Here is a 25,876-nt window from a genome sequence, read left to right on the forward strand (position 1 = left end):
AGAGTGTCATTGGGGAGCTGTCGGCGTCTGACGGGTCTGTCTGTGGGCAGCCCGATGGCATTAGGTCGCTCTTTCGAGAACATTTTGCGACCCTATACGACGCTGCGATCCTGCCCACTGAGGAGGCCCGCTCTTTCTTGCCTTGTGCAAAGCACTTTGCTCTCAGTGCCGACCCTTTTACGCGAGCTGAATACTCGGCTGCAGTCAAGGCCCTGCACACTGGGAAGTCTCCCGGCTCTGATGGACTTCCTGCCGAATTTTATAAATGCTTCTGGTCGACTTTGTCCCGTGCTTTGACAATCCTTTTCAATAGCTGCTTGGCGGGCGGTCTCTTGTGTCCTTCCATGCGCGACAGCGTTATTATCTTGCTCTGCAAAGACGAGTCTCGCAGGCTCGACCGGAACGCTTATAGGCCCGTGTCTCTATTGAATACGGACTATAAGATTATTTCTAACGCGCTATTGCAACGAATTTCTCCTGTTTTGGGCCTTGTTATTCCTCCTTGGCAGGCCTGCGCTGTCCCCGGACGGTCCCTCCAGCTCCACGCTTCTGCGTTGCGTGATGCCCTTTATTGGGCTCATAGTCGCATCCAACCTGCAGTTTTGGCCTCTTTTGACCAAGAGAAGGCTTTCGACAGGGTGCACCACGGGTACATGTACCAGGTCCTGCACGCTTTTGGTTTCCCTGTTACGGTTATTGACTGGGTCAGAACTCTGTACGCCGGAGCTTCAGCTACGATTGGGCTAAATGGGGCTCTGTCTGACCGTTTTCCAATAAAGTCCGGTGTGCGGCAAGGTTGCCCTTTGTCTCCTGCTCTCTACGCCATGGTCTTTAGTCCACTTTTGGAGTCTCTTGCAACTTTCCTCCCTTCACGTATGCTCAAACTACCTGGCTCTACAGCTCTTCCGCTTTTTGCGTACGCGGATGATCTATCTCTAATACTTAGAGATGAAGCTTCTGTTGCCGCTGTCCTAGGTGTTCTAGATGCCTATGGCAACGTATCAAATGCGCGCATTAATCGGGCGAAGAGTGTTTTGCTCTTCCTTAATGCTACCCCTTCGTGCCCTGCGCCCTTTGGCATTCCTGTTAAAGACGATGTTCGCATACTAGGATATAACTTTAATAGTTGCGGACTGTCGCCGTCCTCATGGCTGAGGGTGCACCAGCGCAGTGTCCCCGTTCTCGCTGATCTCAGAGGTTTGGTGCTCCCTATCACGTGTCGAGCCCGTCTTGCCGCCTCATGGTTTTTCAGTAAGTACTGGTACCATGGCAGTGTCGTTATTCCCCCTCGTCAGATCTTGGTAACTGCTACTCGCACAGCTTTTCGTTTCATCTGGGGTGGCAGCGTGGAATGGGTGTCACGCGCCCGCATGTGCCTGCAGCGGGAGTTAGGTGGTCTATGGGTTCCACATATGAAGACCAAGTGTCTCGCCCTTGGTCTTAAAGGTATTTTCGATGCGCTCATGGAGCCCTGCCACCCTGCCCATGATCTGTTACAGTTCCTCCTGGGTCCTGATGTCAGGTTTTTTTCGGCTTTTTCGCTGAGTAGGCCTCGGTCTGAGTTTGTTGCACCTCACCTCAGGGAGTATGCCTCCTCCATGCGGCGCCTGTGCGAGTCCTACCCAGGTGAACGCATTTCTACCTGGACTGTGAAGCGACTGTACAAATCTCTCTTGGAGCTTCTTGCCATGCCTCCGCCGGCTGTGGGCCTTGGTGTGCCCCGGCAGGTTGCTTGGCGTCTTGTCACCGCGGGCTGGTTCGACGCACGTCGGGCTAGCCTGCAATGGCGCTTGGCACACGGCGTTTTACCGCTTCGGGACCGTCTGGCTCGGTACGGAGTCACCACTCCTTTCTGTCCATTCTGTGCTTGTCACGAAACTGCGGAACACGCGTTTCATCAGTGCCTTGTGCCCGATACTCTATGGCACAAAGTTGAAGTCCTGTTCGGTGTGTCACACATTCGGTGGGCTGTCATTCAAACGCTCTTTCAGCCTCCCGTCCCGCATCGCGATAGGAAACAGTTCCTCCTTCTGGCAGTTGAGATTAACTACCAGGTGTGGATTTCTCGCTGCATTGCAGCACAGGGTGGCCGCATCCGTAGTGTAGCAGAAGTGCTAAATCTTGTTCGAGCAGGGGTTCGTCGCGCTCTTCGTAGAGAGAGAGCTGTGCTGGGAGCTGTGCACTTTGCAAGACGGTGGCAGACATCTTCGGTCCTCTTTGAAGATGATAGAGGTACGTATATGCTTCACTTTTAGGTGGCCAAGTACAGTGTGCCGTTGTCACGTTCGCAGCTTTCCGCGAGTCTTCGTTCGTTGCATGGTGACGTCCAGCACACATATTAATCTAGAGATCATATTGCTCTAGAGTTGGCATCTACGTAGCCTTACTTTAGTCCGTGTGAAACGTTAGAGGGAGCCAGTCTGTGTGGCTGGTCTTCCGCTCCGATGCCAATACAGATGGAATTTTTTAGGGGACTTGATTATTTCATGGTGGGTAACCCGAACCTTGTGATTGCGGGAGACGGTCATGGGAGTGGAAACAGGCCTGTAAACTAGGGCCTGTTGCAATTAGTTGGCGGCCTAGGACTCATAGATGCATTTTCGCATATAAATCCTGGAGTTTACCAGTACACGTGGTGCAATGCTCAGGGTGCACATAGCCGACTTGACCGTTTGTTCGCTTCTCCTTGTTTGGGTAGGCATGGTTTGAAATGTGATGTGCTTGCCCCTGGAGATCTTTCTGACCATGAGGGTGTGCATCTCTCGCTCACTGGGTTGCGAGGTTCTCGCTGCGGATCCGGCTGTTGGAGGCTTTGTGCCGAGCTACTGCGAGACACAGAACTTCGCAACGACGTCAAAGCGTTCCTTGTTGATCGGAATGGTGGGAAGAGAACAAATTAGGAGCCGCGAGACTTTTTCGTCAATGGAGAGCTAGGCGTGCAAGGGAGTGCCGGGAGGAATTTGTGCACCTCCGGCAAGTGCTGTCTATTTCACGCCATCCTGGGTAGCGAGGCCCAGGCAATGATCAAGCCATACAGGACGTGCTAGGGAGGCTAGCCTCTCTGAGGTTACGTTTCTGGGACCAGTTTGCGGCAGCACAGACTGTCGAGCGCTGGTCGCGAGAAGCATATTGCTCTCGCCTTTTACTTGGCCGTTACCTCCGTCGGCCTCCCAGTGTCATCGAGCAACTTGTTGCAACCGACGGTTCGGTTCAGGAGCACCCTGATGGAGTTCGATCACTGCTGCGTGATCATTTTATGGCGCTTTTTGACTCCGTGCAGCCTGCCGACGTCGAGGGTCGAGCTTTTTTGCCGGACGCACGACGTATCGAGCTCACTGCAGCTCCGTTCTCTGTGGACGAATATACTGCCGCCGTCAAAGCTCTTCACAGAGGAAAGTCTCCCGATTCCGATGGCCTCCCAGGTGAATTTTATAAATGCTTCTGGTCCACTCTTCGGAGGTCTTTGACAGTTCTGTTGAATCAGTGCTTGGCACGACGTCTCCTCTGTCTATCCATCTATCTGTCTGTCCATGCGTGAGAGCATTGTCACATTGTTGTGCAAGGATGCTTCCAAAAAACAAGACCCAAATGCCTATCATCCTGTTTCACTGCTTAATACTGACTACAAAATTTTATCAAAATCGATTTTGCAACGCATCTCTCCAGTTCTTGGTACAGTCATTCCTCCTTTCCAGGCCTGTGCTGTCCCTGAGCGGTCCATCACGCTTCATACGCAGGCTTTAAGAGACGCCTTGTACTGGGCACATAGTCGGCGGCTACCTTGTGTTTTAGTGTCCTTTGACCAACGGAAGGCCTTTGATCGTGTGCTTCATGAATACATGTACCGTGTGTTGGAGGCGAGTGGGTTTGATCGCGAGATCATAGCGTGGTTCCGAGCACTGTATGCTGGTGCGTCAGCTTTCATTGGTGTCAATGGGGGTACCTCTGCTAACTTCCCCATAAAGGTTGGCGTCCGCCAGGGCTGCCCCCTGTCACCGGCACTGTATGCCCTAGTGTTTGGTCCGCTTTCAGAGTCCCTCGCATCCTCGGTTGCATCCCGGATGCTTGCCCTCCCGGGCACATCCGCGTTACCGCTTTTTGCGTATGCAGACGACCTATCTCTCATCCTGACCGACGAGGAAGCTATCGGGAATGTTCTCCAGGTAATTGCAAGCTACGCTAGGGTTTCTAATGCACAGATCAATAGAGATAAAAGCGCACTACTTTTCGTCAACCTCATCCCGTCGTGCTCCGCACCCTTTGGTATTCCTGTGAAGAATGCCATGCGCGTTCTTGGGTATGATTTCCTGCCTTCAGGAATATCTCCCAGTACCTGGGCACGTGTCCATATGAGTAATATTCCTGTGCTCCGGGACTTGAAAGAGCTCGTGCTCCCCATTACCTGCAGAGCGCGCCTTGCTGCGTCTTGGTTTCTGAGTAAATATTGGTATTTAGCCAATATATCCATCCCTCCGCGGACTATTCTTCAGGCCGCTACACGTGCGGCGCTTCAGTTTATCTGGGGCGGTTCTGTATAATGGGTATCAAGAGGTCGTATGTATCGGCCTCGCGTAGATGGCGGCCTTCTGGTGCCCGATTTCAAAGTGAAGTGCCTTGCCTTAGGTCTGCGCGCGAACTTTCAGGGTCTCCTAGAGCAGCGGCATCCTGCTCAGGGTCTGCTAACTTTTCTGTTAGGACCCGACATTCGTTTTTTTTTTTTTTTTTGTCTGAGCTGACACACACTCGCCCGCGCTCAGAGTGCGTGGCTCCCCACCTGAAGGCATACGTTGTGGCAATGCGCAGCCTGCGAGCTTCTTTCCCTGTTGATGACATAACATCATGGCCTGTGCGGCGCCTTTACATGGCACTTCTTGCGCTTAATCGGCCACCCCCGAACTCGGCGCGTATTCAGCACCACATAGCGTGGCGTACGTCCCTTCCTGCCTGGTGCCGTGGATAGTCCTTCCGGAAGCGCTTGGCGACGTATCACGGCTGGCAGGTTGGACGCTCGTCGAGCGAATCTCCAGTGGAAGCTGGCTCATGGTGTCCTCCCGCTACGTGAACGTTTACACCGCTTCCATATTTGTCGCACGGATAAGTGCGCGTCTTGTGGCATCTCGGAGTCACCAGAGCACTGCTTCCTTCAGTGCCAGATTCCGCTGCTCCTGTGGAGCAGAGCGCCTGTTGTTTTTGACCTTCCAAGAGTCGAATGGTCCACTGTAAGATTCATGGAACCGTTGCCGGTGGCAGCAAGGGATCGGAAACATTTGGCGCGTTTGATTGCGGAAATACATTTCCAAATTTGGATACGCCGGTGCAGGTTGTCCTTCGGTGACCCCGATTGTGGGAGCGTAGGTTTGTTTCAGGCAGTTCGCACTAGACTACGGGCGCTGATCACCAGGGAACAGGCAGTGCTCGGCTCAGTCGAGTGATCCCGTCGCTGGCTCTGCTCCACTCGCATCTTTCGCTATCATCAAGGTGAGTGGCATATTCTGTCCTAGCCAGTTTGCTAGACTTGTACTGTCCTCCGTCGCGACTCTCATGTATATCATAGATTGTTCGCGTGGTATGGCCCGTAGAAGCAGCAATCTCCCCGAAGAGCGTTATATTCTGCCTTTCAGCATAGCGCGCGTCTAGTGTGAAGGAGCCTACCTCCATAGGCAGCTCTCCTGCTTGATGACAATACATGTTCCAGTTGCAGTTCTTCGTTTTGAGGGCGAAAGGGCTAATATTTTTTAAATGTGATGTGGGCAAGCTTTCGCTTGTCCTATCCTACGGTTACCGATCGATCGTGCAATTAAAATCACCAGCAAATATCAGGTTTTGGCTGCTCTCTAGGCAATCAAAACCTGATACTTGCTGGTGATTTTAGTTTGATGGTCGACCGCCAACACTTGAGGCAGGCGTGCAGAGAACTGCAACGCCTATTAAGCGACATTGGCTTAACTGACGCCTGGTCTCACGTTCATGGTGACAGATACGAATTCACTTGGGTTAACTCCCGTGGCCATCACACTCGGCTGGATCGCTTCTATGTGCTTCCAGGAATGCTGAGTTCTTTCTGTGGGTGGAACACGAATCCGGGCCGGGGACCTCACTGATCATCATGGGGTCGTTTTATCTCTGTCAGGGCTGAGGAGTTTTCGCTCCAGTCCCTCCATTTGGCGATTGAAGGTGTCTTTGCTAGACGACCACGAGATTAAAGAAGGCATGCAACATTGGCTGTCGGAAAAATGTTTCGTACCCGATTTTGGGTCCGATCACTGGGAGGCTTTGAAGCTGGGAGCCGCCGATCGCTTTTGGTGTTGGGGTACACGGCGCGCGCGTGAACACAGGGAATGTAGAGACGCACTCAGGCAGGTCTTAGCTATTCTACGCCACCCTGGCTCTTGCAGCCATGACACTGCATCTGATATCGCGGATGTGCATAGGCGCCTGATGGCTGTAGTGTTATCTGCTTGCACTATCACCGAGCCTACGAGCGAGCTATCGCTATCATATCTTTGTGCCCTTGACAGCTGGTGTTCGTATGTTTGGAAGAGCGAAAAAGGCTGCGCACGGGGAAATAAAGATTGATTCTTGGTCTGGCACTCATGTGGGCTGTTACCCTGCTTTCCCGTCCTCGAGACGTTAACGCGACATGATGTCAGAAGTGGCTGGGTCAGCATTCCACCTAACATACCACAATGGCAAAACAGTCAACGGCACCGACAGTTAGCTGTGCACCTTTCGCCGCACGGCAGCCGGAAGCATTCAGTTTTGACAATGCAGTGGAATGGGAAAGTTGGATCCAAGAATTTGACAATTATCGCTAGGCCTCGGGACTTAGTGAACGGACGAGCGAAGCACAGGTTCGCACACTTCTCTACACCATGGGACGCCAGGCAAGAAAGATTTTCAGTAAATTTCAACTGTCGGAAGCTGACGCCAAGGACTACGAAAAGGTCAAAGAGAAATTCGACAAGCACATCCTCAAAGTAGAAAATGTCGTCTACGAAAGCTCTTGTTTCCATCGCCGTTCCCAAGAGCCGACGGAAACAGTTGACCAGTGCATGACTTGTGTTCATACGATGGCGGACAGATGCAAGTTCGGCGACTTGAAGGAGAGGATGCCAAGAGATAGATTTACTTTGGGCCCATCTCTTCAGATGGACTCGGAAGCGACCGAGTCGTCAGCGCTGGCAAAAGCTCGACTAAGCGAAAGCATCCTTAAGCAGCAGCATGACCTACCCAGCGCAAACACAAGGAAGAAGTCTTCAGCCGATGCAAGGCGTCGACAACGTCCACAAAAGGAAGTCTGCACGAGCTTCGCACAGGCGGAAGCCGAGTCAAGACAGGAGCTTCAAAACTGCCTGCATACGGTGTGGAGGACCAGCTCATGCTGGAGTATTGTGTCCTGGAAGATCGGCGACAAAGTTCAGTTGCTCTAAACGTGGGCACTTCGCCAGAGCCTACAAGAAGAAGACTTCAGAAAGTCGTAAGCTGATGGTTTCGACAGTTGCAAAGAATCCCGACACGTACGTTGTTGGAAGCCTGTCGCAAGTGTCACGAAAAGTGCCCGCAAAGTTTGTACAAGTTCTCATCAATGGCGTTGCGATAGAAGCAAAAGTGTTCTCTGGCGCCGAAGTATGTGCAGTACCTGCTTCCTTTCAAGGGATTCCACAGCACCTTGTGGTGTCAAGAAAAGTGCTGAAAGGCCCGTCAGACCAGATATCGCCGGTGATTGGGAAGTTCACGGCCGAGATAGCCTGGAAAGACAAGAAGTCTGAGCAATATGTGTACGTGATTGACCTTTGCACGTGCCATGGTTGGGACTACCAGCACAAGAAGCTTTGGGGTATCGTCAAGTTCGTAGAGTCTATAACGCCAGACAACGTGGAAAAGAAATACCCAGAACTATTTCATGGCCTTCGGACCGTAGAAGGGGAGCATACCATTCGCCTCAAGGAAGGTGCGACCCCGTATGCCCTGTACGCAGCAAGGAGGATACCCATGCCCTTGAGAGCTACACTAAGACGAGAACTGGACAAGATGAAAAAAAAAAAAATGGAGCCACCCGACCAGTAGAAGGGCCGACTGCTTGGTGTGCCGGGATTGTTTCGGTTGTAAAGCCATCGGGGGACGTCGAATCGGTGTCGAGCTGACGACACTCAGCGCTAGTGTTCTACGCGAACGGTACACGCTTCCAACGGTAGAAGAAACCCTAGGGCTACTCGGAAACGCAAGCGTATTTTCCAAGTTGGACGCCAACTCAGGCTTCTACCAGGTCAAGCTATCGCCAGAAAGTCAGGAGCTGACTATGTTTATAACTCCCTTTGGGAGGTACTGTTTCACGCGGATGCATTTTCGCATAACGTCGGCTCCAGAATACTTTCAGAAGAAGAGGACCGAAGTGCTCAGTGGATTGCCGGGAGTCGTCGACATGATGGTCTACGGCAACGACGCTGAGAAACATGACAGAAATTTGCACAAGGTACTGCAACGAATCGCAGCAGCGGGAGTGACCTCAACGAAACAAAATGCATGTTGAAGACGAAAGAAATCTCGTTTTTTGGATACGTCGTAAACGAAAATCTTCATCGTAATCGAAAAACTTTACTTTGATCCGGGCATCGGCCCGGATCAAAGTAAAGTTGAAGCGATACCGAAGCTTCCACCGCCAACAAGATGTTTGCGGCGTCCGGAGAGTTCTTGGGATGGTCACATATATGAGCAGGTTCCTGCCTCACCTTGCTGAAAGAACTATGCCTTTGAGAGCACTCCTCCGTTACAAAAATGAACTTTGACTTTCTACAGACTTCTTGTGTATGTTTTGTTTCCTAATTTGACAGGCTGTTGACTTTGACTTTTTGTTGAGTAAGGCAACAGACATTCCTGTTAACTGTGAATGTACAACCTGTTGAATGCATTTCTGTGTACTTCCTAGAAATGTAGTCCACATGTGTCTGTGTTGAAATTTTGTTGACATGCCAAATTCTTTGATTACGTGCAATATTTTCAACTGGGCTCCTCCGTAGTGGCAGTAATGTTGAAATATGTTGTCACCTTGATACTCCAATAAGTTTACAGTATTTGAGAATGAGACAGTAGGAAGCAGAATAATGCAGTATGAAGCAAAATTTAATGTTGACAGAGTTATATATGTGTTTACGTTGCTTGGCTTTAGCAATAATGCACTCAAAAATTTGTCATGCAAGACATCGCATAAATGGTGAATAGAGCAGCATAATGAAACTTGTGAAAGGTGCATGGTCAGGTAGCCTCAACAACAAGATTATCATGCAACGCACACAAGTATATTGACCTGTCAATGGCCAAGGCAATGCATTTTTCGGCTTGTGACGCATCAATCACGATAACTTCTTCAGATTGTTCGACACATGCAAAGCTGTCTATGCAGAAGTCATTGTGCAGAACATGAAGGAATGTTTGCTTTGTCCGGAAAACTTGCAATTTTAACATTACTGGAGCCGTTCTTGCTTCTACCGGAGCCGCACCTCTTTCCTCACAAACGTATATTTCCAAAATCTGTCCAAACCTCTCTCCAGCTCTGACATAAGAATTCGATCGCCGTGATTTATCCAATCGAGGAACACAAAAGGTGAACGGGCCACGAGTGAACTTTCTATAAAATAGCTTTCCATAGAGTACAATATTACTAGTAGCACGAATTTTCTTGTGGGGATTGTATGCCTTCAGTAACTCATCAAGCAGAGGCTTGGCACAACTTGAGTCATGGTGCACTGGGATGTTCGACAACTTTCTTGATATGTTTTGCATAAACAAATATCTTTGAGCAATTTGTTCCGCGGCGTAGCGTGTTCCATGCACCAGATTAAGCAGCCGGCCGTTCATGTTCTCGAACGTGAATGTGGAGTAGTCCCACAAAGCTCCCCAGTCCTTCACACACTGCACTAAATGGATCATTAGGTGTGTGTTGTATTTCATGTGCTTTTTACCATACAACTTTTGGTATTCCGTCAAGAAGGATACCATGTGTTTTTGCAGGTCGGCCAGCTGTCCAAGAGGTACATCCTTTCTAAGTAGATGATGCATGATACACACAAAACGGAGCCAGTTCTTGTAATACTTTCGGGGTAAAATGCCCTTCGGTACCAGTGGTGAAAAGTAAAACAGAAAACTGCGCCAGCCCGACGCTTTCCGATATTTCCACTTCTTGACTGACTGAGGTAGACGCGATGGTTCCCATACTGACTTCAAGCTCCTAAGTCTGCCGTCAATTTCATCTAGTCTTCCCCCCAAGTGGTACGGATGTCTTGCTTTGTTGCTGAACCATATGGATGCCGTGCTTCGAACAAAACCAGCACAGACGGCGTGCATGTAGTCCACAACACACCCTGTCACAACGTCGAAGAAGGTTAGCAGGAACAGGATGTTGTGCCCCTTGATGCCATGAAAAGGCTGCCTGTTTGCCTCTGCAATTTCAGCGCTGTGCATGACACTTTCCTGCGTCCTTGGTCGAGGCAGATAATTTGTAATAGGGTAAACCCTCGCATGGCCGCTCTGAACCTCTACCACTTCTCCTTTGTCCTCACATCACAAGCAGCCATACTTTCCATTGAACTGGGCCATGTTTAAAACCTGGTACCGTGCCACACTATCGACTGTGCAGGGACCAGGGAAGACTCTTGTTGTGTGTTGACCACCAGATTTGCTGGTCCAAGTGAACCCAGATGATGAACGGTTGTTCATTGTGTCAACAAAACGTCTTAGAAAGCACTGCAGATGCGTTTTGCCACTTCGAAACCAGAGGCCCGCCAGTAGCACATTCTGAGGCCGCAGTCTATACGGGAGCTCGTTCACTTGCACAAGTAACGGCCATATGGAGTATTGTGATGATTCGAAAACTTGGCCACCATCTGTGTTGCACGTTATGGAAATATCATTTTCTGATATGGGTAGCATGGGTACCATATGAAGTGCTGTTGGTGATGCCTCCAACGTCGTGTTGTGAGGAGTTACGTGACAGCAACACAAACTCATTTGTATTCATCTGGTACGCCAGTTGAGCCTGCAGCTCAATGGGGGGGGGGGATATGTTTAATGCAAAGTAAGAAAAAAGAAAGGGAAAGGTTAGCCACGGTGTGGGCTTGCTATTCCCTAATGCTTTCAAGCAAACAAATGAAGCCACAAACAGCTGGGATACAGAAAATTATCAAAAAATACAGAAGAAACAGCTCCTTCACTAATGCGTCTCAGCTGCCCTCGCCACTCTACGACGTCACCGTCCTGACCTACTGAGGGAAACGGGAACCTCTCCCCTCATGCGCCCGCAGGTGCCTACCACCTTCCCAACACCCGGCTCCTCCGTACCTCGAGGCCCGGCTGGCGATCACATGGACGATACGGTTCTCGACATGCCTGATGAAACTGTAACGATGTGAGCTGCTGGGGATGTGTGACATTTTTTTCGTTTTAAACTATCAGAGTTGCATTTGTATGCAATTACTTGTTAACGTATTGACTTTGTATTTTCTTCATGTATTTTTTCTAAACATTCTAAAGTTTCAACATTCAAGTTTCAACATTTCAAGTTTCAAGTTTGTATTCAACGTTTTGCGGTGGGGGAAGTGTGGGGCGAAGTAGAGGAAGAAGTATGGACGTTGCGGGACGACGAGGAAGTGAGAGACTTGGGGATAAAAAGTAGAACGACGAGGGGTTTGTGTGGTCAGTGTGGACTTGGAAGCGGAGAAGAAAGGACACTGTAAGATGTGAGTCATTAAAGCAGCGGTTGTTAAGTATATCTTGTATTTGCATTTGTGCCAGCTCAATGGTTATGAAGTACTGTCCATTCCGGAGCTTCTCCCGAGAGTCACATGGCTCGTTGCATATAGAACAATTAAGTACACGGTCTGGGCCACTGCAGTCCTCTTCCTTCCCCACGTATGCTCCACATGCAGCACACCAAAAGTTTGCAGATATTGAACTTTTTGCATCATCAAATTCTTTGAAGAACAGATACTTTGTCAACGGCAAGGTGGTAGTGATTGGCAGACGTGCTTCTAATACCTTCAGGATGCTTTCTGTTGCCTAGTTCAATAACAGGTACCGAAGCGAATGTGCCATGATGAGGAGTAGACTTTCACTGCGGGAAATCCGTGCGCCATCATAAAGCAATTCATCCTGCAAGAACAACAATGAAGAAATTAACCAGTGTTTGCCCAGGGGGGGGGGGGGTATATATATATTGAATGGAAGGCCCAGGTTGTGCTCGTGCACTGCACTTGCCGTGACGCCCTTCGCCCCAAGTAACATTAAATCGCTGACTGCCTCGGGAGAAGTTGATGTACATGCGTGTTCGAAATTCAGCTAGTTCTTACACTGGCACTTACATTGCTTGGTGTTTCCCTATCAGGCTGTTGTGTTTCGTCGTCACTGTCAGTGAAGTCGGAGCTGTCGACATCGGAATCTGTCTCACTTGAAGTGTTCGGGGTCTGTGCAAAACCTCGACGTTCTCTTTCTTCGCAACTGTCCAAGAAACTTGTTTCCGCAGAGTCACCGCCGCAATTGCTGCTAACACCATCATTACAGAAACGCCCATCATCGTCACTTCTCGGCTCCGTGGTAGCAGCTGCAGCCTCCTGCTGACGAAAACTCTGACTTTCTTCTCGCAACTGTAGTCTATAGTTGGTTGTTCGCGGGAGACTTACGCTCGTGTCGTACAGATACTTGCATCTCTTCGGCTGCGACGCCATGCCGGCGCACTTGTAATATCTTAGTTCGGGACGGGAAGCACACACAGCCCCAGTGCACAAGCTGCTCACATCACCCGAGATCCCGCTGCTGCTAAGTTGATGTCGTCGTTTCGAGATTCGAGCTGCTTGAACTACATAGTATCTGTGTACAATGTTCACTCACGCAAGAGAAAGAGACAACAGTGGAAATCGCTAATGGCACAAGCTTGCAGAAACAGGAAACCGAAACTACAAAAAATATTCGGAATCACACACAGACTCTATTCATAACCATCATTTCCTCTTAGTTTTAAACGCTTGAATCTTTCATCAAATTTGGCTGATAATGGATAACAACAAAATATTTGTTCTGAATTGTCGTTGCAACAGCAGATCGCTATGCGTCGCTTCGTACGCGCCCCGATTTTCCCGCCGTGAAGCTGTCATTTGGCGTGGTTGCTATTTTCGGCTATTTTGTTCTCTCGGTTCTGTTCGTTTTGTCTATAGAGTGAGCTTTCAAGATGGTGCACGTGATTGTGATGTGGCCGGACACCACACTGTTTGACGTGTACCCTATCAGCGCACTTTGCGACGCTGAGACCTGAGACCTCAAGAGAATCTCAAAAGCGTTTCTGAACTGAAAGGGCAGTTGGTTGAAATCAAGTGGCATGCAAAGAGGCACCCGTCGTCTCGTTACATATTAACTGCAGGCAAGTGCTTACTTCTATCTTGAAAGCTCTCTGCCGACAGCGTTTTTTCTGTCCTGTTTATGACCAAATTCATGTGCGACGCCTCTTTGTCTTACTAATAGACACTGATTATCAACGATCGCGGCGTCATGCTTGTGTAGTCTATGTTTTACTTTAGAAAGGTCGCACTTATTCCATGCAGGTTCACAAATCGAAATGGAAAGAAAACGGGATCGGTATGCGAAGGCACTGCAAGTGGCAAGGGAAATCAGTTCCATGACTGTTAGTTTCACTCAGTTCGAACTAAACAAAACTGCGTGGCCTTCTGTTGACAGGCAGCGAGCCTACTCTTCTGAGACGTCACTAGATTGATACATATCAATCTAGTTAGGGTGTTCGTGCCGCAGCTTAGTTACTGTTGGGGTTGTCGTTACTGTTACAAATTTGCGTTCGTATTTTTACCGTGTTGGTAATGGGTGAGCGCGATTCGAAACAGAAATTAAGAGGAAGCCCGTACTGTTTTGTGATCAATTTCATGGTTTTGACATGCGGAGAAGGCTCGTTTCACCCTGCCCTGTTTGCAAAATTCCAGTACTCCCAGGTTTATCTTGGGAAAGCTTCCCCCTCCACCTAGAGTTATTGTGTCAGTGATTGCTTGACTCGTTCTAGCATGAAGCTAAGAGGGATAGCTGCCAGGACTGTGAAGAACTGAAAAGACAGCTGAAGGGCGCAGAGGAGGGGCAAAAGGCAAATGCAGAGGAACGTGACCAGCTGAGAAGAAAATTGGAGGACTCAGAGGAAAAATACGGTATTGTATGGGGGGGGGGGGGGCATCCAACCTGTTCCTGACTATTGATTTTCTAGAATTGGGACGGATGCTAAGACTCATGAAGAAGATTGTGAGCCAGATTGAGCAGCTCTTGCCCAATCCGACAGCAGAAGCCAGCAAGGTGAAAAATTGCTTATCCTTGTTGTTGTTTTTTCAATGCCATAAACAGAACACTGTAGTCATAAGGGACGCATATACAGTGGCGTAGTCAGACCTCCAAGGTAGGGGGACTATGTACCAAAACTCCCCCCCCCCCCGCTGATCCTGTATGCGACACACACAGAAACCTGTGCACACTGCAAAGTGCGGATGAACAAAAAAACGTTGATTTGGACGTTCGCAATACGATTACATGTAAGGCTGCCATGGTGGTGTCACGAGATTGGAAATATTTTGAAAAGCTCATACATTGAAAACCATTCAAGAGTGCTGCTAAGCTAGACGACATGATGTGAGAGGACTTTTGCGATCGTCACACTACCCCCCCCCCCCCTGTATTACGTTCTTCTCGGATTTGCACATTTGCATAGGTCGGTCCGTGGCAGGTTGGGGGGGGGGGGGGCTCGAGCCCCCCCCCCCCCCCTGGCCCTCCCGTGGCTATGCCACTGCGCATATGTGTGATACCATGGCTCTTGGTGCAGATATCGCGATAATGATTACTGTCCGCTCCTGTACTTATCATAGGAACACGTGAGGAGATCAATAACTCATTGAGGCGCATCCACTTTCAGGTTGACATCGGATATGGAGTGCTTGTGGAGGCAACCACTCTTGCAAGAATCGAGTCTCAATGTGCAAACCCTGCCAACACATATGCACGGGTGCTATTGAGCAATGTCTTTGGACGGGAGAACCTTATTGGGAAGTCGCTCTACGGAGTGCAATCGAATGCCAACAAGGGCAGTGATGCGAAGCCGCCATTGGACCGTGAAAAGCTGGATGCTGTTCTTGGTACGTAGACTCACTTCTGTGAGGCCTACAATGGTGAGCCGATTCTGTCATTACCTCGCCCTATGCCCAGTACGTAACCTAGGGTAGTAGACCTCCTCTGACACAAGTTAAGAAACGATAAAAAAAGATGGGATAACGAAGTAGCCCATAATGCGACGATCCGAGGTGGTCAGTGTCCAGACTGGTCGGGTTCCGAGTACCTGTGGTTAGGTTAAAATGGGACGTGGTCAAGCGAAGAGTCACGATGTTTAGTAAAGACAACAATTTGCATGTTTATCCAAGACAGGATTCTATTCCAAAGTCAGAATAGTATAGACAAAGCCCAGCAACCTTGCTTAAAAGGGTTCCAAACGGGGGTATCACATGGTCACACAATATCCGCTTACAACATAAGGTGAACAGAATAAGCCACCCATAGTTAAATAAAGAACCCAAACTCACTTTAAAAATGATGAAAGATTAAAGTCACTGAAAAGGTTAGCCAGCTGTAGGATTCGAACCCACATCTTTTGTATTACCCGTCCAGGGCTCTACCAATTGAGCTAAGCTAACACGCCTTCTCGCGACTTCCAGGGTGCGTCATCTGAAGGGACAAACCAGTCACTCTCTCTCACTCATCCTCCTTTCACTCTTACATTTTTGCACACTCATACGACAGGGATCGACGCAAGCGGCAAATGTTGAACAAAAATGTAAGAGTGAAAGGAGGATGAGTGAGAGAGAGTGACTGATTTGTCCCTTCAGATGACGCACCCTGGAAGTCGTTGAGAAGGCATGTTAGCTTAGCTCAATTGGTAGAGCCCTGGACCGGTAATCCAGAATACGTGGGTTCGAATCCTACAGCTGGCTAGCCTTTTCAGTGACTTTCATCTTTCATCGTTAATTTCTTAGGCAACTTGAGGCCTTGTATGTGATTGTCCTTTGAATGTTGTTCCAGCCTCAGAACATCAGTTCTCTCTTGTTCACTTTAAAAAATGATGACAGACAAGCAGACCAATGGCCGTCTTTTTCCCATTTTCCACATGTGGTCATCCAGATCTCAAATAACGGCTAGGGGAAACAAGTGTGACAAAATAGTCTGAGCACAGCTGACCATTCCTGACCGATCCTGACTTACACAAGATACTGAGAAACACCGTCACACCCTGCAAACACTGACAAATGGCTTCGGAGGATTCAACCCACCATTTGTCGAACAGCCATTTACACGAATCAAAAATAATATATCACAACATGATAGAAGCGTTGGTGCCTCAACGAGCCACGCTGAGTGCGAGACATAAACAGTCGTAGCTTGGAGCACCTTCAGTGCTAAATGTAATAACTGGGCCATTTTTTCAGCAACTGAATACTTCATTGATGTCATTGAGATTCTAGGCCATTGGGTAGGGTACCAGGGGTAGCCTTGTCTAAATGGAATTGAGCCGGTTAGTAAACTTCTAGAGTAAAAAAAAAAAAGCTGTGACCGGTATGCCCAACACGCTGCACAATGACCTGCCTCACCCGGTTCTCCTACCCTGTGTTGTACTGAACAGCATAAAATAGTTGTACCACTTAACAGCAGATACATAAATTACAAGATACACTGTACTGTTTTTATGAACCCCATAAAATAGTTGTACCACTTAACGGCAGATACATAAATTACGAGATACACTGTACTGTTTTCATTTTTGTTGTGTATGTTATAACACTGGCCTCGCACATTAATTGTACCTGTTACATTTGTGCTTCTTTTTGCTAGCACAGCACATGTAAGTAGAGTGACAGCTTCCAAATACTTACATGGCTTCGGTGACAGCTAGAGACTCCTTCCTAGAGACTCTTCGAATGGAATGCGTACTTCTTGCAACTTCTTTTTGTTTCTTCTTCTTTTTCATGTTTACTTCCACACTTCAACATGGTTAAGTGACACATTGCAGTGCTATTGTTGTCATTTAACATTCACTAATGCCTTATTCTTTGCAGGTTACACATGCCAGAAGTTCCGCCAGCTTGTGGGGCCGATCAAGAACAGCCTAGCAGCGATGCTTAGTAAACTGTCGAGGCCACAGAACTGAGAACGGAATGTTTCCCCCACTTCATCTCAAGTCAAGTGCACCAACATCCAACATATGTGTGATAATGCTGTGATAACGCCATCAATATAGTCATTTTGCTCGTTTGGAGTCCACTGTTTTCCTTTTAGCTGCATGCATGATACACAACACAATTGCAGTTGGTTTTATTGAGCAATGCACGTGTGCATGGCAAATGCTATGTGCAGCGGCAGCTGAGTCAACAAGTAGTCAACAGAGAAATTGAAAACATATATGTGAAGGTCACAGGAAACTTGTGGAAAGGGTATGCAAAGTCTACAGAAAAACTTGTTACCTTCCTGGGAAAAATTGTCTACAATACTTAAAGTTCCATAAGTCAATATAAAATCAATATCTGATGTAAACATGACTTCAATGGAAAGTCTACTGAATGTCTGTGTTCTCTGTTGACTGAGTTCTGTAGAATGGAAACAAAAAGTTAACAGCCATTTTTGTAAGGGCTACGGAAAAACGCTGTTTGGACCTGAGGTCCGAACCAAGAAACTGCGTTCAACGAGGTTAAAAGCTTAATTTCATCAGCTTGCTGCACCGCCCGGTATCACCCTAGGTTTCCCACTATTCTATCAGCGGATGCATCGTCTTGCGACATCGGGGCAGTTCTGGCACAAGTTCAGCCAAGCGGAGGAAAAGGACCAGTAGCGTCTGCACCAAGGTCGCTGACGCCGACGGAAATGCGCTACGCGCAGATAGAAAAAGAAGCATTGGCTCTGACATGGGCAGCTGAAAGGTTTCATGAGTACCTTTGTGGACTGACTGAAACGTTTGAAACAGATCATCAACCGTTGGTCACTCTTCTTGGAAAATCTGCGCTCGACGCACTGCCACCAAGCATACAACGTTTTCGAATGAGACTGATGCGCTTCAACTTTGACATTGTGTACGTGCACGGGAAAGAGTTCATCACACCAGACTCATTGTCCAGGTCGCCAATCACCGCTCTTGACAAGCAGCGGCAGAGCCTCTCGGTGCACAAATAGAAGAATTCGTCATTGTGTCCATCAGCGGTCTGCGTTCCGATATTCAAGTGGACAGGATAAAGGCAGCGCAACACTCTGACGACATATGTAAGCTGCTAAAACTTTATTGCGACACTCAGTGGCCAACAAAGCTGTTCCTCTCAAGCTATCACGTTACTGGCAGGAACGTGGTTCCGTCACCTGCTGCGACGGACTACTTCTCAAAGGAACCCGTTCGATCATACCAGAAGCGCTGAAGGCTGACATTTTACGTTTTCTTCACGATGGGCACCAAGGCACCGCTAGAACACGAGCCAAAGCTCAAGAATCCGTGTGGTGGCCGGGGCTGAGCAAGCAGCTGTCAACGTTGATAAGCAACTGCGACACGTGTTCGCAATTTCGTTCACAATCCGCCGAGCCGCTGATATCTTCGGAAACTCCCAGTTACCCTTAGGAGAAAGTGGGAGCAGATCTTTTTGATCTCGGCGGAAGAACTTATCTTCTTGTTGTTGATTATTTGTCGCGCTTCCCGGAGATAGCACTACTCTCGAACACAACGTCATCGTCTGTGATCCGAGCGATAAAAAGTATTTTCGCCCGCCACGGCGTAGCAGGACTTGTTATCCCTAATAACGGACCACAATTTGCGAGCAGACTTCGCACTTTCGCAAACTTCGCCACGTAATATGATTGTCGTCACCAAACATCAAGCACACGTTATCCACAAGCGAATGGTGAGGCTGAACGAATGGTACAGACGGTCAAGAAACTATTGCAAAAACCCGAAGATCCATATTTCGCACTCCTAGCTTACAGAGATACGGTTGACAACGAGATTACAGAGATACCCCGGGACCTGCTGGAACGAGTCTAGCGGAAATTTCCATTGGTAGAAGGCTTCGGACGAGAGTTCCTGTGTATGGAAATCTCCTTCAACCAAGACATCGAGCCTTCGCAAAATTCCGAGAGGAAGACAAAAGAGTTCATCAGAAACAACGGCAACACTATAACAGGAGGCACGCTGTCAAGGAACTTCGTCTGCTAGAGCCCGGTGAGAAGGTGTGGGTGAAGGACCTGAAGAAAAGTGCAACGGTCGAACAGTATGCAGGGACACCTCGCTTGTACTTGGTTCGAACTGTGAGTGGGTGCTTCAGAAGGAACCGAAGATACCTGGTGCCGCTAGGTTCCACTCCGTCGGACTCTACGAGGACTCTGCTTCACCTTCCTGTTCTACCTTGCACAAGTCCGGTCGTCAACGTAGGAGAGCGTCGTACTCCGGGTTTGGAAACCCCAAGAGCCGAACGTCCCACTCCTGTCAATCAGGGCGACAGAACGCCCGTAGCAGTAACAATATACGGACGTAAAGTGTACCAGCCGGTAAGATTAGGAATTGAAAAGTGAACTGTACGTGATGTGCCTACGCCGCCTGTGTTATTTTTGCAGTTAACTTTCCCATGTGCTTTGAACGCTTGGACAGTTCCCCAGGTTGTTTATCGGAATTCGCCAGTGCGACAACTTATTCATTTTGTTAGTTTGTTCGCTCTGAAGAAAATTGAGATGTGGTGTTATCTGCTTGCACTGTCACCGAGCCAACGAGCGAGCTATCGCTATCATATCTTTGTGTCCTTGACAGCTTGTGTTCGTATGTTTGGAAGAGCGTAAAAGGCTGCGCACGGGTAAATAAAGATTGATTCTTGGTCTGGCACTCATGTGGGCTGTTACCCTGCTTTCCCGTCCTCGAGACGTTAGTAGTAAGTACTGACCACGTTTATCCGGAAACGCACATCTTCATCTGGACGCCATTAATTAGCAATTAGAGCTAATTGGGACCCCCCACATTAATCAGCACCCTCCAGGGAGCCATCACACTAATTGGGAAATGTCTATCTCGCGTCCAGACCAGTTGTGCGTTTCCGGATAATCGTGGTCATAGAAAATAAAAAAATAGGCAGAAAATAAAATAAAAAGATAGAAATAGAGTGGAGAGAAACAATTTATTCGAAAATCAACGATGCCGCGGCGAAGAAGCCGCTCCGCAACTCCCGAGTGACCAGCGTCCGCCATGTTGGTAGTTTGCACCCAGCAGTTGCAGAGATCGACGACAGGTGGCCACTTAGTTGCAAGGCATCACACCAGATGGCGCCACCATCATAGCTCTAGACGAGAAAGACAGAACAAGATACTAGCGGCAGGTAAAAATGACAGCACTGCTAAGCAAGTCTAGGCATGCGAGAGAAAAGGTCTAACCGCTACTGCTAAAACAGAAAACAGTACACATCGGGGAAAAAGGCTTACGGGGACGATCGCTTAGGCCTAACCTCAACACTATGCAGCTAACACAAGGCGGGAACCACACATCGCTAAACATGCGTCAACACGAACAAAAGGCTTGCTCACCGCAAAACAAGTCTAAACATGCGAGAAAAGGCTTAACACGAGCGCGGTCACCGCTAAACACGGCAAACATACGAGGAAAGAGGCTTACGGGGGGCGATCGCTTAGGCCTAATCCCAACACTACGCAGCTAACACAAGGCGGGAACCACACATCGCTAAACATGCGTCAACAGGCTTGGACACCGCAAAACAAGTCTAAACATGCGAGAAAAGGCTTAACACGAGCGCGGTCACCGCTAAACACGGCAAACATACGAGAAAAGGAGCACGTCAAATCACTCACGTTTTCCCCCGCGGCAACTTCCAGGCAGAAACTGAGCGAGCGCGGAGAACATACGTCTGCTCTCTACGAGATCCAGCCAGAAAGTGAGCGAGCGCGCGGAGCGCACGTCCGTCTTCCGCGACGGTCCGAGAGAAACTGAGAGAGGCGACGCGCAGCGGCCGCTATGGATGCGCGCGCGCCCTCTGCTCCACCCGTCCGCGCATGCGCGCGCGCGCTGCTAGCTCCCTCTGCGCCGGCCGCGGGTGTTTTCGGTTTCGGCTCTCTGCTGCGCGCGCGCTCCTAGCGGCGACGGGTGGCTTTTCAGTTTCGCTTTCATTCTCCGTTCTTTGCGCGCGCGCGTTTATCTCTATAAAGGCAGCGCGCACCGCGCTCGCGTCATCACTACGTGAAGATGTTCAGCTACCACTCTTTACAAAATTGTTCCCGTACCCACGCTTCTTGGGAAGAAGTGGAGAAGGAATGTTTCAACGGCGAAAGTCCCCGCAACGAGCTCGTCATCACTGCTTTTCGCTACGTGATAGACATGGTAGGCTTTGGCAATATAGGAGAGATCTCGCCGGGGCCGCTGCAGGAGATGGTGCGTCGGATCTACGCCCGTTACAAGAACGTCTGCATAACGGTTCCTGACGGACCCCTGGGACTGATGAGTGAATTTGTGAGCTTGGCCAACGCAGAATTCAACTACATCGCTGCAGACATCGTGGACCTTCTCGCTCGTGCCATCGCTCATATTAAGCACGCCCTGCGGAAGCAGCGACATTTGCAAGCAGTTTACATCGCCAATTTGGTCATTGATTTATTGAAATACCGATTGGTTATTGACATGCAACGCATTAAACAGTCCGAATAACTTTGACGAGACTCTGCGTGTTCTTTCACTGAAACATCTTTATTGAATACATACAAAAGAGTTGGTCAACAGATGCCTGCACCCTCCCTCCCTTGTCTGATCATCTCGTAATGCTGCGTTCGTGAGATCAGACGTGCCAGAAAAGGGGAATCTTCATCGCAGCGCCGTCATTGCGCGGGTCACTGCGTCAGCATGATGACGGAATGGTAATTCTTTTCGTACACCCATTCCGCTACCACACTGCCACGATGTCCCGTGCTTCTCCTGTCTGCGAGAGAGAGAGAGAGAGAGAAGGATGTCTCGACTAGAACTTTTATTCTCGATTACATGCGCGTGCAGCTCTTTGTTCCGCGGTTACTCGATGCCTGACGTCGACGGTCTCGGGCTCTCTTCCGGGTTTTCCGGTGCTGCACAAAGAGGGAGTACTATCGTAATGCGATACGCGTCAAAACACTAGGAAAGCTTACCGTATTCGCAGCTCCCATAAGGGAAGGAGTGTACGGCATCCACGAGATAGCGTTTGTCGTCGTAGGGGACCAAGCTCTTCTTGAGTCTCGAAATGGTGTACATCGTTTGCTTTATACTCTGGATGGTGCACTGCTTCTGAGAGACCGCCTTTTCATTGAACAGAGAATCTCGGTACACTTCGTGCAATAAATGTTTCCTCACCACGTCTTTCTTAACTCCTTTGGCTCTCGCGATCTGTTTGTGTGTCCCAGCCAAGAGAATGCTGTACATTTTCGCTCGGATGGCTACGACTTCCTGAATAACTCCGCCCCCCGTCTCGTCTTTGAAGTACCCCATCTGATTCGCGTGCTCGTCGTTGAAAAGTGGGTGGTCCGGCGGATAGGAAGACAGATCTAACTCACTCTCAATCTTCATCAGCTGCTCTTCCAGGCTTTCACACGTGAGAGAAAAAATTACGCTGTCCGTGTCGCTATAGATCAATTGCACTGGACATGTCAAGCGAGAAAAGAGCGACTCGTAGATGAAGCTGTACATTCGGACTTTGGATATTTCAAGAATGGCAAAGCCCACGTAAAGGGGGTGCGTGCATTTGATGCGGCGTTGCTTCATCTCGTATAAGATGCACTTATCACTCAGAATGTGAAAATGCTGACTGTCGACGGAGCTAGCTTTTCGGAGCGCGCTTTCTTTGTCGTAGGCTAGGGCATACTTTTTCATCCGTCTCACATTTTGTATCGACTTACCGAACGTGCTGTTCGACATGGTTTTGTACAGAAGTCGCTCGAATTTCGTGGTCGCGGCATTCCTCAACGCGACGTTTCTCTGCACGAAGGTTCGCAAAAAGTTGTCTTGGTGAAACGAGAGGATGCTGTGAACACGTTTTATTTTCATGCCCAACCTCACGTACAGAGCGAGCAATGCATAATGAATGACATAGCGTTCTTTGTCGTAGCACGTCAGCAAGAGTTTCTTGGTGGAAGGGGCGTTCAGCGCCAACGCATCTTTCGGGTGGCGTTGGTAGGGGGAGAGTTCGTTCTCGTCCACGCACCTGTGTTCGGGTGCCAGGGGAAAATCCCTGGTGAGCGCGTGCAGTTCTTCTGGATATGACAAGTCTACCACGTACACGTAACCCACTTCCGAATCGTGAGGAATGTTGAGAAAATCGATCTCGCTCCACCTCGAAGGATCCACCCACTCAAAACCTCCTGTTGGGAGATGAAAAGTCATCGCGTATGGGTACAAACTGTTCACGTCGAGGTACTGGATAAAAGTCTTTTCTTGCTGGGGATCGTAATCGTCACACCCCTCGTGATTAGCCCTACAGTATCTGTGGAAGCTGTTACAAATGCCTCCCCTGATCCCCTTCTCGATCGTTTCATACATCTCGCGATCGCTCATGAGCTCGAGTTTGACATTGGTGAGCTTCAGAGCGCTGCTCCACGCGTAACTGGCGAGGGACACTGTGCGTAGGATATCCATCCCATCCGTCTCTAGCGCAATCTTCCTGAAATACAGTACGACGTCGCAGAGCTGACAGGCGTCGAGCGTGACGTAGAGACGCGTGTAACCGCCGAGGTTCTTACATTCGAACAATTCGAAAATCTCGAGGGCGTACTGATAGTCCTCGTCCGTGATCTCTTGGTCGTTCAGGTCGCTTTTGAAAGCTTCCTTTGGCGGTAGTGCGGGCAAATTGTACGCTTCGAAACTGTCGACGAAGGTGTACGGGTAAATGCCCTTCCTGAGGAGGCGTCGGAAACGGTCACCAAACATTTGACGGGTACAATGAAACGCGCTTTCACCACCGCTGGCGAGCAGGGTTTCCACCAGGTTCGACAAGGAGAGGTTGAAAAACTGCGTGGTATCGCGGAAATGGAGATCGCCAATGTTGAACCCTCTTATCTTTTCCGAGCTCGAAGCTAAGATCCACGGCTCGCCCAGATTTAGAACGTGCATGTGGTGGAGAAGGGAGCTCAAATCGTACTGCAGGTTGTGCACGCACACGACGAGTTCTTTTGTATTACGACACGTAAGGTTACACGTATCACACAGCGTCGCGACAAAATTCGAAGAACCGGACTCTACGAAGCGGGTGTGGTCGTGATGCGATACCTTCCGCGTATGTCGGTTAAATTCGATTCCACAAAATTCGCAGTGTGTAGCGCTCGCGTGCCGAAAGTGGTCTTCCATACTCATGACCAACGGCGCGGGACAACTGTTCAACCTATCGATTTGATCACTAAATCGCTTGAGCGAGAGCAAGCATTTCTCTGCCGCGTTGGGTCCCAAATAGCCATCTACGTCCATTATTTTCGCATCACAACTTCTCACTAGCACAATGCTGTACGAGCTCATCCTGTGCACACTCGAGGCGTCCTTCACGAGCGCGTTTTTTTCCAAAACGCTCTCCGTGTCCAACACCGCGAAATAGGGGTAGGGATGCATGTACTGTATCTTGTTGAAGGAGACACACTCCCCCGCTTTTGGCATTTCGAGAATCACTTCGTTTACGTCTCGACACAGACGTTCGTGTTGCTGCAATGCCTCTCTCGTTCCGTAACCGGACGTGCATTTCTCGCAATAAAAGTAGTCACTTCGTCCCATGAAAGTGCTAAATTTTCGGATCCCATAGAAATGCTCCCTAACCTCGAGCAGGTGGACTTTATCCTTATAGAGCGTGCAGGGAACCCGTCCGGTAGATATCGAACTCGTCTGCTCGTCGAACACGTAGATGTAGACGGAGATTTTGTTTTTTCTCTCACACAGGGTAATGTCTTCGTAAGTGACTGGGAAGCAGGGCGGCCAGTACGTTACGCGCGTCTCCGGATGGGAAGGATTCATGTACTTGTGGTATCTTACATGCAGGTTTGGTTTGCTCCTCAAAGGATGTAAGAGTGCCAGCACGCTATACTTGAAACACTCGTTTTCGTGATTTGGCGGAAGTTTGACGTTTGTGAGAGTCTTTGTTTTTCTCTTTAGCAGCTCGGGAAGCTCGATCGTGCATCCTATCCGCTTCGGTTTTAAGCGCGTTAGTTTTAAGTCGACACATTGGACGTCGTTCGAGGTGAAACCAGACCCTTCTCTCGCATAGTTTTCAACGCGTTGCGAGGACTCTGCGATGGCAGCATTTATCGCGCCTTCGATTTCTTGGCGGTTATGAACGACTCTCATGTGAAGGCTCACGTGAAGGAGATGCGAAGTCAACCCGTCGGCTCCGTCCTTAACCATGAGCGCCTTCGAGCACAGACAAAATTTGAAAGGCATGGGATAAGCTTCGAGGACGCGCGTGATTACTGGAGCTATGCTCGGTAGATAGAGTCGCAAATCGTCGACGTTGTCGTCGTGCGGGGAACAGAGAAGCGTGTACCTAGTAGCCGTTCCGTCAAATGCCTCGTCTGTGACAAAAAAAGGAAGGAATCGTCTCTCTGTGACGGAGGGATGATTCTCTACGACGTGTTCTCTCAATTCAACGATTCTACGACCCTGGACAGGCTCAGCTTCGTTTCGAAATTCTGGGCTTGCATCTGGTGATTCATCTCGAACCCTACCAGACAGAGGAATGAAATCTGCATACGACTGATCCCCTTCCCACATGAGCAATTCGTCGTCGTCGTCCGTTTCAGGTATTACGAAAGGCGAACTACTGACTCTGTCGTCGTCGTC

The 25,876-nt window shown here is 49.2% G+C and overlaps 1 protein-coding gene across 1 annotated transcript in view; it reads left to right on the forward strand.

The window, feature by feature from the left end:
- Positions 1–11,722: 11,722 nt before the first annotated feature.
- Positions 11,723–25,876, forward strand: part of LOC135376048 (uncharacterized) — a 46,209-nt gene continuing 32,055 nt past the window's right edge. The window contains exons 1-5 of the mRNA XM_064608650.1: positions 11,723–11,732; positions 13,587–13,666; positions 14,054–14,192; positions 14,249–14,334; positions 14,945–15,164. Of these exons, the coding sequence (XP_064464720.1) occupies positions 13,601–13,666; positions 14,054–14,192; positions 14,249–14,334; positions 14,945–15,164 (511 nt within the window). The 5' untranslated portion in view covers positions 11,723–11,732; positions 13,587–13,600. The remainder of the gene's footprint in view (positions 11,733–13,586; positions 13,667–14,053; positions 14,193–14,248; positions 14,335–14,944; positions 15,165–25,876) is intronic.

The sequence above is a fragment of the Ornithodoros turicata genome, unplaced genomic scaffold, assembly GCF_037126465.1.
Source record: "Ornithodoros turicata isolate Travis unplaced genomic scaffold, ASM3712646v1 ctg00001005.1, whole genome shotgun sequence".
NCBI classification, from domain to species: Eukaryota; Metazoa; Arthropoda; class Arachnida; order Ixodida; family Argasidae; genus Ornithodoros; species Ornithodoros turicata.